Source organism: Sarcophilus harrisii, chromosome 2 (genome assembly GCF_902635505.1).
Source record: "Sarcophilus harrisii chromosome 2, mSarHar1.11, whole genome shotgun sequence".
Taxonomy (NCBI): domain Eukaryota; kingdom Metazoa; phylum Chordata; class Mammalia; order Dasyuromorphia; family Dasyuridae; genus Sarcophilus; species Sarcophilus harrisii.
Window position 1 is genome coordinate 479,837,693 of NC_045427.1, and position 16,594 is coordinate 479,854,286.

The following is a 16,594-nucleotide window of genomic DNA, read 5'->3' on the forward strand; positions in this document are numbered from 1 at the left end:
AATAAGAAGACCCACACTTAATACCATACACCAAGTTAAGGTCAAAATGGGTTCATGACCTAGGCATAAAGAATGAGATTATAAATAAATTAGAGGAACACAGGATAGTTTACCTCTCAGACCTGTGGAAGAGGAAGGAATTTATGACCAAAGAAGAACTAGAGATCATTACTGATCACAAAATAGAAAATTTTGATTATATCAAATTGAAAAGTTTTTATACAAACAAAACTAATGCAGACAAGATTAGAAGGGAAGCAATAAACTGGGAAAATATTTTTACAATCAAAGGTTCTGATAAAGGCCTCATTTCCAAAATATATAGAGAATTGACTCTAATTTATAAGAAATCAAGCCATTCTCCAAATGATAAATGGTCAAAGGATATGAACAGATAATTTTCAGATGAAGAAATTGCAACTATTTCTAGTCATATGAAAAGGTGCCCCAAGTCATTATTAATCAGAGAAATGCAAATTAAGACAACTCTGAGATACCACTACACACCTGCCAGACTGGCTAGAATGACAGGGAAAGATAATGCGGAATGTTGGAGGGGATGTGGGCAAACAGGGACATTAATACATTGTTGGTAGAACTGTGAATACATCCAACCATTCTGGAGAGCAATTTGGAACTATGCTCAAAAAGTTATCAAACTGTGCATACCCTTTGATCCAGCAGTGGTACTACTGGACTTATATCCCAAAGAGATCTTAAAGGGAAAGGGACCTGTATGTGCAAAAGTGTTTGTGGCAGCCCTCTTTGTAGTGGCCAGAAACTGGAAACTGAGTGGATGCCCATCAATTGGAGAATGGCTGAATAAATTGTGGTATATTAATATTATGGAATATTATTATTCAGTAAGAAATGACCAACAGGATGATTTCAGAAAGGCCTGGAGAGACTTACATGAACTGATGCTGAGTGAAATGAGCAAGGCCAGGAGATCATTATATACTTCAACAACAATACTATATGATGATCAATTCTGAAAGACCTGGCCATCTTCAACAATGAGATGAACCAAATCAGTTCCAATGGAGCAGTAATGAACTGAACCAGCTACACCCAGCAAAAGAACTCTGGGAGATGACTAAGAACCATTACACTGAATTCCCAATCCCTATATTTTTGCTTGCCTGCATTTTGGATTTCCTTCACAGGCTAATTGTACAATATTTCAGAATCTGATTCTTTTTATACAATAAAATAATGGTTTGGTCATGTATACTTATTTTGTATTTAATTTATACTTTAATATATTTAACATGTATTGGTCATCCTGCCATCTAGGGGAGGGGGTAGAGGGAAGGAGGGAAAAATTGGAAAAAAAGGTTTGGCAATTGTCAATGCTGTAAAATTACCCAGGCATATAACTTGTAAATAAAAGCTATTAAAAAAAAAAAAAAAAGAAAAAAGAAAGAATAAGAATAACCACTATCATAATTATCATTCAATATCATGCTAAAAAAAAGGCTAATTAAGTCAAGAAAAAAGAAATTAAAGGAATGAGATAGAGAGAAGAGGAAATGGACCCATTTCCTTTTGGAAAATGGAACAAAAATATTTATAGCAACTTTTTTTGCAGCAAAGAATTGAAAGCTGAGGAAATACCGATTAATTGGGGAATAAACAAGTAGTGATATATGAATGTGATGAAATTCGATTGTGTTCTAAAAATGATGAAGGAGATGTTTCAGAAAAAACTAGCAGAACTTACATAAACTGATACAAAGTGTAGTGAGCAGAATCAGAAGAACAATTTTTACAGTAACAACACATGAAAAGATAAACTTTGAAAGGTAATCATCTCTGAAAAATAACTTAATAATTCTGATCAACACAATGACCAACCACAGTTCCAAAGGATTCATAATGAAACATGCTATATTCCTACAAATGGAACAAATTGTAACATACTTTCCTCTCATTCTTTTTATTAATTTTTTTGGACACAGATAATGTGGGAATTTGTTTTGCATGCCTATATGTATTTATAATGGATTTTGTTTGTTTTTTTTTTGTCTTCTCAATAAATGGGAGAGGGAGATTGGAGGGGAGATAAATAAAAACTGAAAATAAAAACTAATTTTTTTTTTAAAAAGAAGATAGGAAATAGAGTATTTTATTTAAGGAAGAAGAGGCCAGTACCATAAAGTGTATAGGCCAAGAGTTTTAATACCAAAAGATTTTATGATCCTGGAGGTACTAAGAGACTGGGGCAGTGAAGGGAGAATGTGATATAGTCGGCACTTTAGGAAAATCATTTTGGCAGTTGAGTAGAAGAAACTGGAAGGAAAGAGAATAAATAAATAAATAGGAGATTATTACAATAGACTTAAAGGAGAGATAAAAAGGATGGTAGCTGTGCTAGAAAAGAGGCACATGGAAGAGATGTGGAAAATAGAAATGACAAGACTTACCAAATGACTAAATATATAAGGTGAGTGAGAAGAAGAAATCAGTAAAGACAATGTTAAGAACCTGGATGATTGCAAAGATGGTAATATCTTCTTTAGTAACAGTAAATTTTGGAAAAAGTAATGTGTTTGGAGGATTAGTTCTCTTCTGGACAAGCTGAGTTCAACACTACTGTGCTATAAGAAGTGATGAAGAGGAAAACCTGAAAAGAATGACATGAACTAATGCAAAGTGAAATGAGCAGAACTAGAAGAACATTGTATACATAATAATTGTGCAATGATCAATTATGAATGACTTAGCTCATTTCAACAATACAATGATCCAAGACAATTATAAAGGACTTATGATGGAAAAAGCTATCCACTTCCAGAGAAAGAACTAATGGAGTCTGAATAAAAAATAAAGCATACTATTTTCTTTTTTTTCTTTTTTTTTTTTTGTGCTGAGGCAATTGGAGTTAAGTGACTTGCCCAGGGTAACACAGCTAGGACGTGTTAAGTATATGAGACCAGATTTGAACTCAGGTCCTCCTGACTTCAGGACTGGCCCTCTATTCTGCACCACCTAGCTGCCCCATCCCCCCATACTATTTTCACTTATTTTCCATGTTTTCTTTTCCTTTTGATCTGTTTCTTCTTTCACAACATGACTAATATGGAAATATATTTTACATGATCATATATAAGCTACATTACTTACTATTTTAGAGAGGGAGGGGGAAATTTTGTAACTCAAGTTTTAAAAAAAAATGTTAAAAATTATCTTTACAAGTAATTAGAATTACTTTAATTTATAATTATAAACTGGATACCACTTTATGAGCAATACATCTATGCTGAATAATTTTAACAAAACCTCTACTTTTTCTACACCTGATTTTGGCTGTGCCCTACAAGCCCTTCATCCTATGAACAATACTGGAGGAAATGAGATCAATATCTCCAATTCTTGCTGTGATCATATTGCAAATTATCTTTTTTTCCTCTCTGCAAGTTCATTTCCCTCTCTGCCATACACATGAAAAGAAAGCATGGCATGGCAGTGCCTGCCCCCATCATATCTCATCTCCAATATCAGTCCTGAGATAGTTTAGATTTAGTTCCTAAACATTGAGTTTTGCTTGCTCAGGATTTGCAAGCCTGTTTTGATCCTTTTAGATATGAACCTACCTGAAACCTCTGATATGAGACTTGGCTATCTGAGAAAATTTCTCGGGTCCATAACTATACCTGATATTTCTTTTGAGTTTGAATGAAGATGTGGACAATAAACCATTAAGTCAGCAACCTACCATTCCAGAGGAAATATGAGGATGTGATTGATGTGTGGAGGCTTGCATCTGGGCAAAGAGGTTGGCAATAAAACTATGAGGTCTCCTTAAGGTGGAATCCTTGTGGCTCAAGTTACCCACCTGTGTTCTTTTGGATAGGAATGTTTCCCACCTAATTATTCTTGAGTTGGTGAGACTATTAGTGCACGTTTGGTCATCATTTATGACTCACACCTGAAGTCAAACAGAGCTAAGGATACTTATTTTGTCCTGTTATTATAATTATTTATGTCCCTGCTTATAAAAAATTTTTATATTCAGAGTAAATGATCAGTGTAAGAGCCATGAGCACAATGCAAGTATGTAAGATCTTGCTGTTTTCTATCTGAAAATGTGTAGTCATTAATCAAATGATTATTTTCCATCTGAAATGGGTAAATCATTGGGTAAATGAATATTTGGCTTAGGCATCTCCCTGTTACTGGATACATTTAAATATAACTTATTAGAAATAAATATATGCTTATATGAAATAAAAGTCTTTAAATCTTTCAAAATTTAAGAACATTTAGCTATTGGTACAACTACTTGTGAGATCCAGCTGTTATTATAATAATAATTGATAATGAGAAACCTTAAACACTTACAATATGATTTAGAAAATTTTAGTGTACTCAGTTTTCTTAAAAGATATAATTCATGGGTTATTTTGTGTTACATTGATGTAGAAGTCAATTTTATTTAGGTTTATTGTTAATGTGGAAATGACATCTGCTTATTCTGTGTTTCTTATAAACAATTTATTTGATATGCACAGACCAAGCTGATGATTGGTATCCTTACCCCCTCAATGATATTCCATCCAATAACAGACCCTTGCAAAATAAAGGGATATAATCTTTTCACGCTATGGATGACTTAACTACATCAGGCTACAAAAAGAGCTTCACAAACTGGGAGAAATAGTCTAGGTTTTTTGGATGTGTTACCCACATTCAGCATTTCCAATGAAATGCAATTTTTTGCAAAAACGTTTCTCTTTGCAACCCCACTTGTGTTACTCTTTCTTTTGTGGATTGGTCTTTCTATATCAAATGTTTTGCTTTTGACATGTAATTGTTAATCAAGCTTCACAGCCATTGAACAAACTATGATGGTTAAGGAAGGGTTTGTGAATGCTTCTGTTAGCCTAGAGGGATCCCCCTTTCTGAAATGTGCTTCTGAATTAAATATAACTTCAATTTCCCAAAGCAATCTTCTTCACTGGGATTTTGGTTACTTTCTTTGCTTGGCACCCCAAGTGTAATCACTGTCTCAGCCTTAGTGGGCATTTTGTCCTTAAGTAGGCCTTTTGTTCAATGGACCTTTGATTGCAGGTAGAGCTCTCTGAAAACTGAAGTCTCTGGAGACCCCATCCCAGCCTCTCCTTTTATTAGTAATTACTTCTGGGTTTCTTTATCAACTGATTGGAAGATCTCTCCTTGCACCAAATGTAGTCTCTATTTTAAGAGATTATGCCCAACTAGCTCTATACAGAGTTCACTCTACCTGGTAATATTTATCTTTAGGGAAGGTAGTGAAAATAGATCATAATTCTATCCAGATCATCTGCTTTCTCCCACACTTCTTGATTGCCCTTTAATAACACATCAAGAATTAGGCCTTTACTTTTAAGTGCTCCTCTTTCACTCATACTGCCCCAACTCATGGGCTCCCACCAATAGGAAATAACTCTTTGGTCAAACTAAAGGCTATAACATGAACTTCCCCCTAAATATTTCAAAAGTCCTATCAAGAAAAATGTCTCCAACTGGAGACTTCTCAACCAGTCATTTTTTCTGCTAAATGCCTCATACATTCCAATCATATTGTCCCTAATCCCTGCTTGTTAGATTTATTTTTTGTAGGCTTTGGCCAATCCAATTTCAGGGATCTTGACTCAGAACAGTATTTTGTTTTAACCAGCTCCTGGCCCCTCAAACTCACCACCCCCTCCAAATTGGAACCCTGTAGGATAGACTCAGTTCTATACCTAATCCCAGCAAGAAGTAGCTTTAGAAAATGAGACTATCTCAAAGAATGAAGACCATCTCTTCAGATGAAGAAATTAAAGCTATCTAAAGTCAGGTAAAAAAAAATTACTAAATCACTATTGATTAGAGAAATGAAAATTATTAAAACAACTCTGAGATACTATCTCACACTTCTCAGATTGTCTAAGATGACAGGAAAAAATAATGATAAATGTTGGAGGGGATGTGGGAAAACTAGGATACTAACACTAATAATGTTGGTAGAATTGTGAAATGATCCAACCATTCTGGAGTGCAATTTGGAACTATGCCCAAAGAGTTATACAATTGTTCATATCCTTTTTGATCCAGCAGTTCTAATCCTGGGTCTGTGTACCAAGGAAATCATACAGGTAAAAGGATCTACATGTGCAAAAATGTTTGTAGCAACTCTTTTTGTGATAGCAAAGAATTTGAAAATGAGTAAATGCCTATCAACTGGGGAGTGGCTGAATAAGTTATGGTTTAAGAAAGTAATGCAAGTAATGCAATATTATTGTTCTATAAAAAATAATGAAAAAGCTTATTTTAGAAAGGTCTGGAAAGATTTATGCAAACTGATGCCGAGGGAAACAAGTAGAACCAGGAATACATTGTACATAGTAACAGCAAGATTGTGACAAGTATGATGACTTGGTTGTTCTCAGTGGTTCAGTGATCCAATGCAATACCAATAATAAACTTTAGATGAAAAATGCCATCTGCATCCAGAAAGAGAAATATGGCATCTGAATGCAAATCAGCACATGCTATGTTCACTTTTTTTTCCTTTTTCTCTCATAGTTTTTCCCTTTTATTCTGATCTTTCTCTCCCAACATGATTCATAAGGAAATGTGTTTAGAAAAAAAGAGTGTACATATATAACCAGCAAAATAAAATTAAAAAAAAAGAAAATGAGACTATTAACCCATACCCCAAAGGACGTTGGGCTCCATTTTGGGGGGAAAGAAGTGATTGTTGGGGTGAATAGATCCCAGCAATATACGACCCAATGTCTAAATGAGCCCCCAATAAGAAGCAAACTGAGTTGTGCTGATCCCCACTATTAAGGCCTGATAACAAACTTTGTATCTCTTTGGCTTAAGTTTCTCTCTGTAACACTTCCACCCCCACAGGTTACTATATCTCACTTTCAGCTTCTGGGCACTTAAGAAATATCTCTGGATTGCACTTAAGAAGCATCTCTGGATTTGGCCTCTAAAAATTTCAGCATCACTCTGCTGGACCCACTCCCACCTCCTGTTTTGGGAATGACTTTCAACCACTTTTCACAAGATTTTTTAAAACAAATTTAAAGAGTAGGGAATGATGGGGATTCTGAAACAGCTTGTGAAATAAACCAACTTATTCTCAGGTATTGCTAAAACAGCCAATCCTGTTCTTATTGTCAACTACAATGGGAATTCAAGTTTTCCTAAACTGTTTTTATTTACATATTTGAGACAGTGGCATTTTCTATCCCTGCAAGAATATGGGAACTCAGTTTTCCCAGACTGTCTTTAAGGCAGTCTCAATATCAATACACATCTTTGTTACTCCTTAGATCAGCCTTTATTTCCCCTTCTTTCCCTGAAACCCTTAAAAATTATCCCCAAAAGCAAACTGTTCAATCCATATGACTGTCTTGCTTAGTTGTATTTCTTTGAGCTTATGTAATATTCATGTACTGAAATAACAAAGCTTCATGTCAAGAACTAAATTTCCATTATATTATTTTTATAATATTCTTTTACAATTGTGCCTCTTCCAAATCTACTTCATATTTCTGCCTATTATCACTTTTGCTACTTTATTTTCACCTCATAGAGGATAGTCTGTTGCAAAGGCTCAGAGATAGAAGAAAAAATGTTGAACCTGAGGATCAACAGGTAAATCACTAGTGATCAGAGAAATGAAAATTAAGACAACTCTGAGGTATCACTTCACACTTCTCAGATTGGTTAAGATGACAGGAAAAGATAATGATAAATGTTGGAGGGGATATGGGAAAATGGGACATCAATACATTGTTGGTAGAGTTGTGAACTGATCCAACCAGTCTGCAGAACAATTTGAAACTCTGCCCTGAGGGCTATGAAACTGTGTATACTTTTTGACACAGCAGTGACTCTACTGGGCCTGTATCCCAAAGAGAACATAAAAGAGGGAAAAAGACACACATGTACAAAAATGTTTGTAGCAGGCAAAATTTTTGTAGTGGCAAGGAACTGGAAAATGAGTGGATGACCCTCAATTGGGGAATGGATAAATAAGTTATGGTATATGAATATGATAAAGTATTATTATTCTCTAAGAAATGATGAACCAGCTGATTTCGGAAATGCCTAGAAAAAGTTACATGAACTGATGCTAAATGAAGTAAATAGAACCAAGAAAATACTATCTACAGCAACAAGATTATATGCGGATCAACAGTAATGGAGTTGGCTCATTTCAACAATGGGTGATTAAAGACAATTTCAATATGTTTGGGATATGTTGTGGCTGGCTTTTAAGAGCTTATGGCATATGAGCCCTTTGATCTCAGAGGCGAAATGAATGAAGTGGGAGACTCATAGGGTATGCAAAGAGCTCCAGTTTATTATGCCATATAGCCTTATTAATTAATATACATTTTTGCAAGAGTGATCAGCCCATGGACCATAGGCAATCCCCCAATCACTATTCAGAGAAGCAGCTCATAGGCATTGCGTAAACATGGTATCTGCTAATGGGAGGAGAGTCATTCCAGCAATTCAGCAACTTGCTCACAGAGGAGAGGCCCTGTTCAGGCATCCCTGTTCACATAGCCACTGGCTGTGACCCTCCAGCTCACTCGTTCCCAGGATCACAATTCAATGCTCCTTGCTCAACAAGAGCATTTCTGCAACATGAAAGAAAACTTATTGTGCTTTATCAAGGGTCCAGGTTGCCTTGGTACTCCCTCTCAGCAGAATTCCATATTCTTGCATGGATAGAAAATGCCATCCACATCCAGAGAGAGAGCTATGGAGACTGAATGTGGATCAAACCATAGTATTTTTTATCTTTGTTGTGGTGTTGGTGGTGTTTGCTTGTTTGTTTTTCTTCTTTCTCTCTCTTTTTTCTCTTTCTTCTTTTCTTTTCTTTTTTTTCCCCCTTTGATCTGATTTTTCTTATGCAGCATGATGAATATGAAAAAATGCGTGTGTGTGTGTGTATATAAATAGATATGTTTAAATTACATATACACATATAAATAAAGAAAAGCCATTCTCCAATAGATAAGTTAACAAAGGATATAAATAAACAATTCTCAAAGAATTGCAAACTATTAATAATTGACAATGAGAGCCCCAAAACTCTTTCTCTTTCCCTCTCTCTGACTTTGGGGGAAACACTAAGCTCTTCCTGAGAGACCCGCCCCAGGAAATCAAGATAAAGTGGTCTGGATAGGACTAGTTGAGTCCAGGACCACTCCTACTTAGCCAGAGCTAAAGATTTCTATCTAACCCTATTGAGTTGAAAATTAACCCAGAGACTCTCATTCAATTCCAAGATTTTCTATTCTGATTCCAGCTCAAACTGCTCCCAGCTCCTACCAAAAGCTGCCCCCAGCTTCTAGCCATAAAAGGGGGCATTAGAGCTCAATTGTTGGCAGTAGAGGATCTCAAAACAGGAATCATACCAGGCCAAAAGACCTCCCTTGGCATAGCTACCTGCAAGGGACTCTCTGCCCACTGAAAGACATTCTCTTTCAGCGTTACTCCCTCTTTATCTCTCTCTCCTATTTCCCTAACAAGACCTTATTCACTTTTTCTGCTAGGATAGGATTTTTCTGCTAAAAACTTTATATCCCCCTCTATTGGGATCTTGCCACCAAGGAATTCAGTCTTTCTAGCAAAGGCTGACTTCCCAATGCCAATAATAAACTTTTTTTGCCAGTTTAACTTTTTGGGTTTGTAGATTCATTTAAGAAGGACCTGCATGCCACCAGAAGGGGTTCCCACAACTCCCTGTCCTGCGCCGAACCTCATCATTTGGTTCTCTGACCCGGAATCGAAGGGAGCCAAACCTCATCACTTCCAGGAATTGAGGGAATTTGAACCTCATCATAATCATATAAAAATGTTCAATATAATAAAAAGAATGATCCAAATCAAAATAAGCCTGAAATTTCACCTCATACTTTGTAAATTGACAAAGATGATAAAATAAACATACAGTCAATACTGTGGGAAGGTTACACCAATGCATTGTTGGTAGAGTTGCAAATTACTATAACCATTTTGGAAAGCAATTTGGAAATAAAATGAAAATTAAAAGGCAAGGTAGATGCCACAGTGGATAAAGTACTAGATCTAGAATGGGGTATATTTGAGGTCAAATATGGCTTTACACAATTACTAAGCTGTGTGACCTTGGGCAAGTGATTCTGTTTCCTCACCTATAAAATGGGGGGGAGGTATGAAAATAATAGCATCAATCTCCTAGTGTTGTTGGGAGCATCAAATGAGATATTTATAAAGTATTTAATAGTACCTGGAACGTAGTCGACACATATAGATATTAAATGCTCATTTCTTTTCTTCTAAAAATATCCATACCCTTTGACCCAGATTTTGTATTACTAGGTTTTTACCCCAAGGAGAATACTGATAAAAAGAAAATTCTCATATATGCAAAAATATTTATAGCAACACTTTTTGTGGTAGCAAACAGTTGGAAATAAACCACAAAAACTACTATAAACTTTGAGCAGCTGAGCCCGACTTCAAAGACTTCTCACAATCTGGTACTTACCTAATTACCTAAGTTTCTATCTGTATCTCCCAAAATAAACCCTAAAATCTAATCAAACTCGTTCACTTGCTATCACTGAAAACTTTTTCAATACTTCCAAAAATCTACCCTGGGTATACATTCCATTAGCTTTGAATCGATTGGATTGTTTATCATCTATCCCATACTTCTCTGTGCCCCCTTCTTGATGAAACCATGCTGGCTCTTGGAGATCAAATGATGAGATCTTGGTGATCTAAGCTGCTTTTCATCAATCCCTCTGAGGCACTGCACTAGAAAATTCTAACTAAGTAGACATGAAACCTTGAATGACTATTCTTATTCACTTATCTTATTCACCTAGTCTCCATCATTCCCATAAAAATAGTATGTCACTTTAGGCAAATGTACCAATAACAGTAATAGCCAGCATTTATATAGCACCTAGAAGCACTTTACAAATATCATCTTATTTGATCCTTACAACACTTTTAGGCTCTTTTTACAGTTGAGGAAACTGAAGTAAACACTTGCCCCAAATCATCTAGTTGGTAAGTAACTGGATTTAAACTCAGGTATTCATGATCCAACTCTAGTCACTGGACCATCTAGTCCCCCAAAGATTTTGCTAAAATCTAGATAAATTCCATAAATATCATTGCTTTGATCTACCAAAGTTTTTAATATTGCCAAAAAAAAAATGAGATTAGTCCCAAATGAACTGATCTTGTTTCTTTATGATCACTGAATCCTTTTCCCTATTCACTAACCAACCACTGATAATTAATAATGTTAATTATTATTAACATTAATTACATTAACATTAAATAATTAAATTAACATTAAATAATGTTAATAAGATACATAAGAGTTGTACAAGGATTGAAATTAAGGCTATATATAGTGTACAGAAGTTGTTCTTTTCCCTTTTATGAAAACAAGGAGAAAATTTGTCTTTCTCCAATTCTTCTTGTTTAGTTCTCCAAAACCTTTAAAAAATGTTTCTCTCTTCTCATAATTAGAGAAACCTGGCTTCCTCTGAAATACACAATATCTCTGGCCATTCTCTTTAATCCTGTGTGCTTCTTATTTTATGTCCCCTAACAGAATGGTGTAGGAGTAAGCTATATATACTTCTATTTCCAGACCCTCCCCCCATGCTGCCATTGCTCAGTAAACTCTTTTCCTTCCCTCTGTCTGTAATATACTGTCCAGGTCTTTATTGTTGTCATCTGCCATCATCTGCCAGACTATTGATCACACTTTTTTTCAATATAACAATAATAAAAATAATAGTTGATACTATGTATTGTTTTAAAGTTTACAAAACATTTTATATACATTATCTCATTTGAGTCTCTTGACATCCTTTAAAGGGACAGGTGTTAATTGAAAATGATGAAAGACTCCAAAACTCTGATCAAAAAGTGACCAATTTCGATTTCCTAAGATTAAAGGTGATTCATGTCTCTTTCTTCTGGGCAGAAAGGTGAGGTACTATAGGTGTGGAGTAAGACAAAGATTTTTCAGACACAGTCAATGTGTTGATATGTTTTAATGAAGTATATATAAAGGCATAGTCATCAAGAAATCATGACACAGATTAAAAAAAAAAAACACAAACTACTGTTTTAAAAAGGAGTTGAGTGTTTTGTATACTTTCACTTCACCTCAAAGAAATCAAGATGTTATTATCACTTGAGATCTATCTTCCTCAGTAAACATCTGTATATACTGGGAGAAGAGGTAAGGATGACTATAGGTAGGGTATATCAGGGACATGTATGCTAATCAATCAATATCTACATGACACTATCCAAGATACAAAATATCTTAAGAGATCACTCCTGACCTAGGGGACCACAGAACTTTAACATATTAAGAGTTACATGGGATTTCAGAGAGTTAGTTTTAGCCCCTAATTTTACAAAGGAAGAAACTGAGATCTAGGGTGGAGGTAGTGTAATACAGAAGAAAAAACTCAACATGGAGTCTAAATTTGGTGTAACTAGGCCTAGGTTTGAATCCTTATTACTTGGCTGATTGTTGTCCTTTGTTTCTGAAGAGGACCAAAATGACATCACTATGTTAGACTCAAGTTACAGGGTATCCAACTATGACTGATCAGACCAATATGAACATGAAACGTTCCACCACAAGTAAGGCACAAATAGGCCATTAGAAGTCTTACAGTGGATTCTCTTAAGTCTATGTATCTCACTTCTTTTGAGAGTGTTGGGTATTAAACGGAGAATTCAGAAGAGGTAGAGTTCAATTAGGTTAGCAAAATTCTTGATCAAACAAGACAAAAGACAAAAGTTCTGGGTAGTAACCAAGAAGGGGGAAATGGGGAAATTATTTTAAAATCTAGTCTTGGAGCCTGGTAGGGGGAAACAGGTGAACTGGGAAGTGTAGCTTTATATGATTTCTCATTGGGAAATATTTTGAAAATATTTCAATTCCCCTTGTGAGGTCCCAAGGTCTGGCAACTTTCAGAAGGGCCAAATACCAGTAAGAATGGCTCAAAAATTGAGCAGAAAATTTTCCAGCATTAAAAGAAGCTGATGACTCTCCAACTCAATGTCTCAATGTATAAAATCTGTTGGAAAAGAAGAAAATATAGAATCTAAAAATCTTGGAACTGAGTAAAAGACCACAAAATTCCAGCCCCTCATTTTACAGAAAAAACTGAGGCCTAAAAAAGATTAAGTGCTTAAATCCATCCTTGGCTCTTTCAGACCAATCAAAACCAGTTCACTCCTTTAGAAACAGACACCAAGATACAAGCAGACAATCTGGCATTCTGCTGCCACCAACAGCCCCAAGAGCTCAGCCTTTTCCAGAAGGAGCTGTCAGGTAAAGCTGTCCATCACTTAAAAACGTGTACAGATCCTTTCTGAATCCATGTAGATACCCTGCTTGTGCTACCTTGCTGGATAACAGTATTTATTATTGTAACCAAAGTTCCAAAACACAGACTTGTTTCCCTAGAGAACGTGATTTTGTTTGATTTCAATTTAGATTTACAATCACCAATTTAGTTCATGGATCCTGTATACATTTATTTTGTATACACAAATACGTGTCTATCTTTGCAAATAAAATGGAAGCTCTTTGGGAGGAGGGACTGTTTATTTCACTTTTTATATCTGAAATCTCCTCTGACGTACAGTGCCAAGTGTCCACCCCCCGAGCTGTTTCACAGACGAGGTAACAGAGGTCCAGACGAAGAACGACAGGGCTAAGGGACTGGGAAGAGGTGAGGGATGGAGGGGCCGAGGAGCCACTGAGGCCACGGAGGGGAGGGAAATGGGTTCCGCCAACCCTTCGGGACGAGGAGCCCCCCCACTTCCACTCACCGGTTCACTCCGGATCTCCAGAGAGCCTCTCCAGAGGGAGGGCACCGTGGCCCCGTCCAGGGTCTCGTCCCGCAACATGCCGGGAGCCTGGCCAGGGGCCGAGCCGGGGCCGGGGCCAGGACCGGGGCTGGGACCGGGGCCTGGGCCAGGGCCGCAGTCGGGGCCGGGGTTGGAGTTAGGGTCAGGATCAGAGACGAAGTCGAGACCGGGACCGGGTTCGGGATCGGGGCCGGGGGCCTTGTAGGGGCCCGGATCGGGATTGGGCTCTCGGTCGGGAGGGGGGCGCGAGCGGAGACTCGAGAGTGAGCAGGGGTTTGGCTCGGGATTGGACCGCCAACCTAGATGGGGGCCGGGGTCGGAATCAGGTCGCCGGGGATTGGAGGCGTTTCTGATCTTCCCTCGCCGCCAGCCTCTAGTATTTGGCCGCGCCCTACGCCCAGCGGTTTCCATGGAGACGGTTCCCGACCGCCTCCTCTCCCCTTAGAGGCTGACGCCTCTTGATGACGTCTGCACCAGGGGCCTCAGGCGAGGGCTGACGCCTTTGCCGCCATCTTGGCCGTGGGCAAGCTTCGTGCTACCTAAAGGACTTTACTTTCGAGGAAGGTGGCGTGGTGGCCTTGAGAGGACCGGCTGATCCTTGAGGGGCGGGAAAGAAGAAGGCCCAGCGCTTATTTGATGTATCAGAGACAGTGGGCTAGGCTGTACCAGGCTCTAAGATGGCGGCCAAGGGGAAGGTCGCTCGGGAGGCATTCGGTGAGGGCGGGGGGCTGCAGTAGCCGCTGCGGCAGCTGAATCAGATCTCGCAGCCCCGAAGGCTGGGCATGGAAGCGCTCTTCTCCCGCTACTGCGTGACCTCGGGCAGATCCCTTCCCCGTCCGGAATCCCTAGAGATGGGGGTGGGAAGGAAGAAGCCCCGCGGATTCCTAGGACCTCCTCTCTGCCCTCCCCATCAGCCTCGTGTCAGGAAAACCTCCCTAGATCTCTTCCTGAACCCGAGAGATTCAGCCTCCGGCAAGCCTCCACCTCATTCTCTGAATACCTACTATGTGCTAGGCCCCGGTGCTCCGAAAAGAGAATGGAAAACTGAAATAACAATAATGGCAATAGGAAGCAGTGGTAATTGAGGATTAGGTTTTGCCAAACGCTCTATATGTTATCTTTAAGTCTCAAAGCCTTCCTGAACACCTTCACTTCAGTAACTCGCCTCTGTTAATTATTTCCTAATTTTTATATAGTTTGTTGTGTACATATTTGTCGGAGCTGAGGTTTTTTGAGGGCAGGGACATTTTGCCCCTTTTTGTATTAGGCAGATGTCTTGTTCTGTCAGGTTTTTTTTAGTCACGTGACCCCATCTGGGGTTTTCTCGGCAAAGATGCTGGAATTGTGTGCCATTTCCTTCTCCGGTTCATTTTACAGCTGAGGAAACTGAGACAAACAAGGTGAAGTGGCTTACCTAGAATTATGAGGCTAGTGTCAGAAGTTTATTGATTACAAAAGATTTAGTAATAAAATTAATATAAAATAATAATAAAGGTATATTTATTGCTTTTATTTGATAACACATGTGCAAATAAGATTGTAACTTGGTATCCTAAAGAAATTTATATATCTGTATGTATGTATGTTTTCAGATAGAAAGCAACAAAGGACAGTAGCTTTGGAAGTTGGGCAGTTCCACAAAATCTACATTGTCTAATGACCAAATTCTCAAAGGGATTAAAAGAACTAGCTAGAAGTGGGGTTGGGAAGCCCGGTGGAGTTAGGGGAGATGCCATGTGGCATGGGGGAGAGATAAGGGTGATGCGGGAAAGATTCCAATCTTTGATTCCCACCCCCCCCACCTAGTTAATGTAAATTACCCTTTGACTCACAAATCCTGGTCCCTTTGAATTCCAATAGAAGATCCGGACCTGTCCCAGCCCCACCCAGTTCTGAGCGAACTTTGGGGCTACACCCCAAAGCCCCTCGAGCTAAGTCTCCTACTATAAAAGGGCCACACTAGGAACCCCTCTTTGCAGAGATTCCAAACATGCTGTCCATGTGAGAACTCTCTCTCCACTGGACCCTCTGTCCGGTTCCCTCCTTGTCTCTACCTTCACCTATCTCCTACTTCTAAACTCAGTACTAGAGCTCATTTACCGCCGTATCCTTGCGCCAAATCCAAGGGGGTTGCAGGGAAGCTCTGTTTGACTCCTTATACCCCAAACCTGCCACTAGACCTTAACTAAACCCTAATTTCATTTAGGTACCCCAAATCTAGACCTCAACAAGGGGAAAGATACTATGAGAGTGCCAATGGTAGACTGACCCAAAGGAGGGCTGTGGCAAAGCCATAGGCCATAAGTTGTTTTATAAGGAAAATTTAACTTCAGGTACTTGACATAAAAGTTGGATTTCTGATTTGATTACCTCCACAGAGAATGGGATTGTGGAATTGAATTTATTTCTATCAAAACTTAGCTCTAATAGAGCCTTCTTCCGGTCTGCCCCAGTGAACAATTTAATTTTCATTAATACTTAATTTTCTCTTACCAGATGGACCTTATCAATATGTTAAAATACTATTTATATATATTTTTTATTCATTTCTTTTTCTGTGTCATCTGATGGCCTTTGCATGTCATTTGCGGCTTCCACAAACTTCCAAAAATTCTTAATTTCTTATGCAGGTCTGCAATCTATCAAAATCTCAGTGGGGATGAGATTGAACCATGCTTCACTTTTC

At 38.1% G+C, this 16,594-nt stretch overlaps 1 protein-coding gene across 1 annotated transcript in view; it reads right to left on the bottom strand.

Annotated features, from left to right (window-relative positions):
• The window catches only part of WDR34 (WD repeat domain 34), a 32,997-nt gene extending 17,938 nt beyond the window's left edge, over window positions 1-15,059 (bottom strand). Inside the window, exon 1 of the mRNA XM_023494283.2 lies at window positions 13,870-15,059. Coding sequence (XP_023350051.1) covers window positions 13,870-14,319 — 450 coding nt within the window. The 5' untranslated portion in view covers window positions 14,320-15,059. The remainder of the gene's footprint in view (window positions 1-13,869) is intronic.
• Window positions 15,060-16,594: the final 1,535 nt, after the last annotated feature.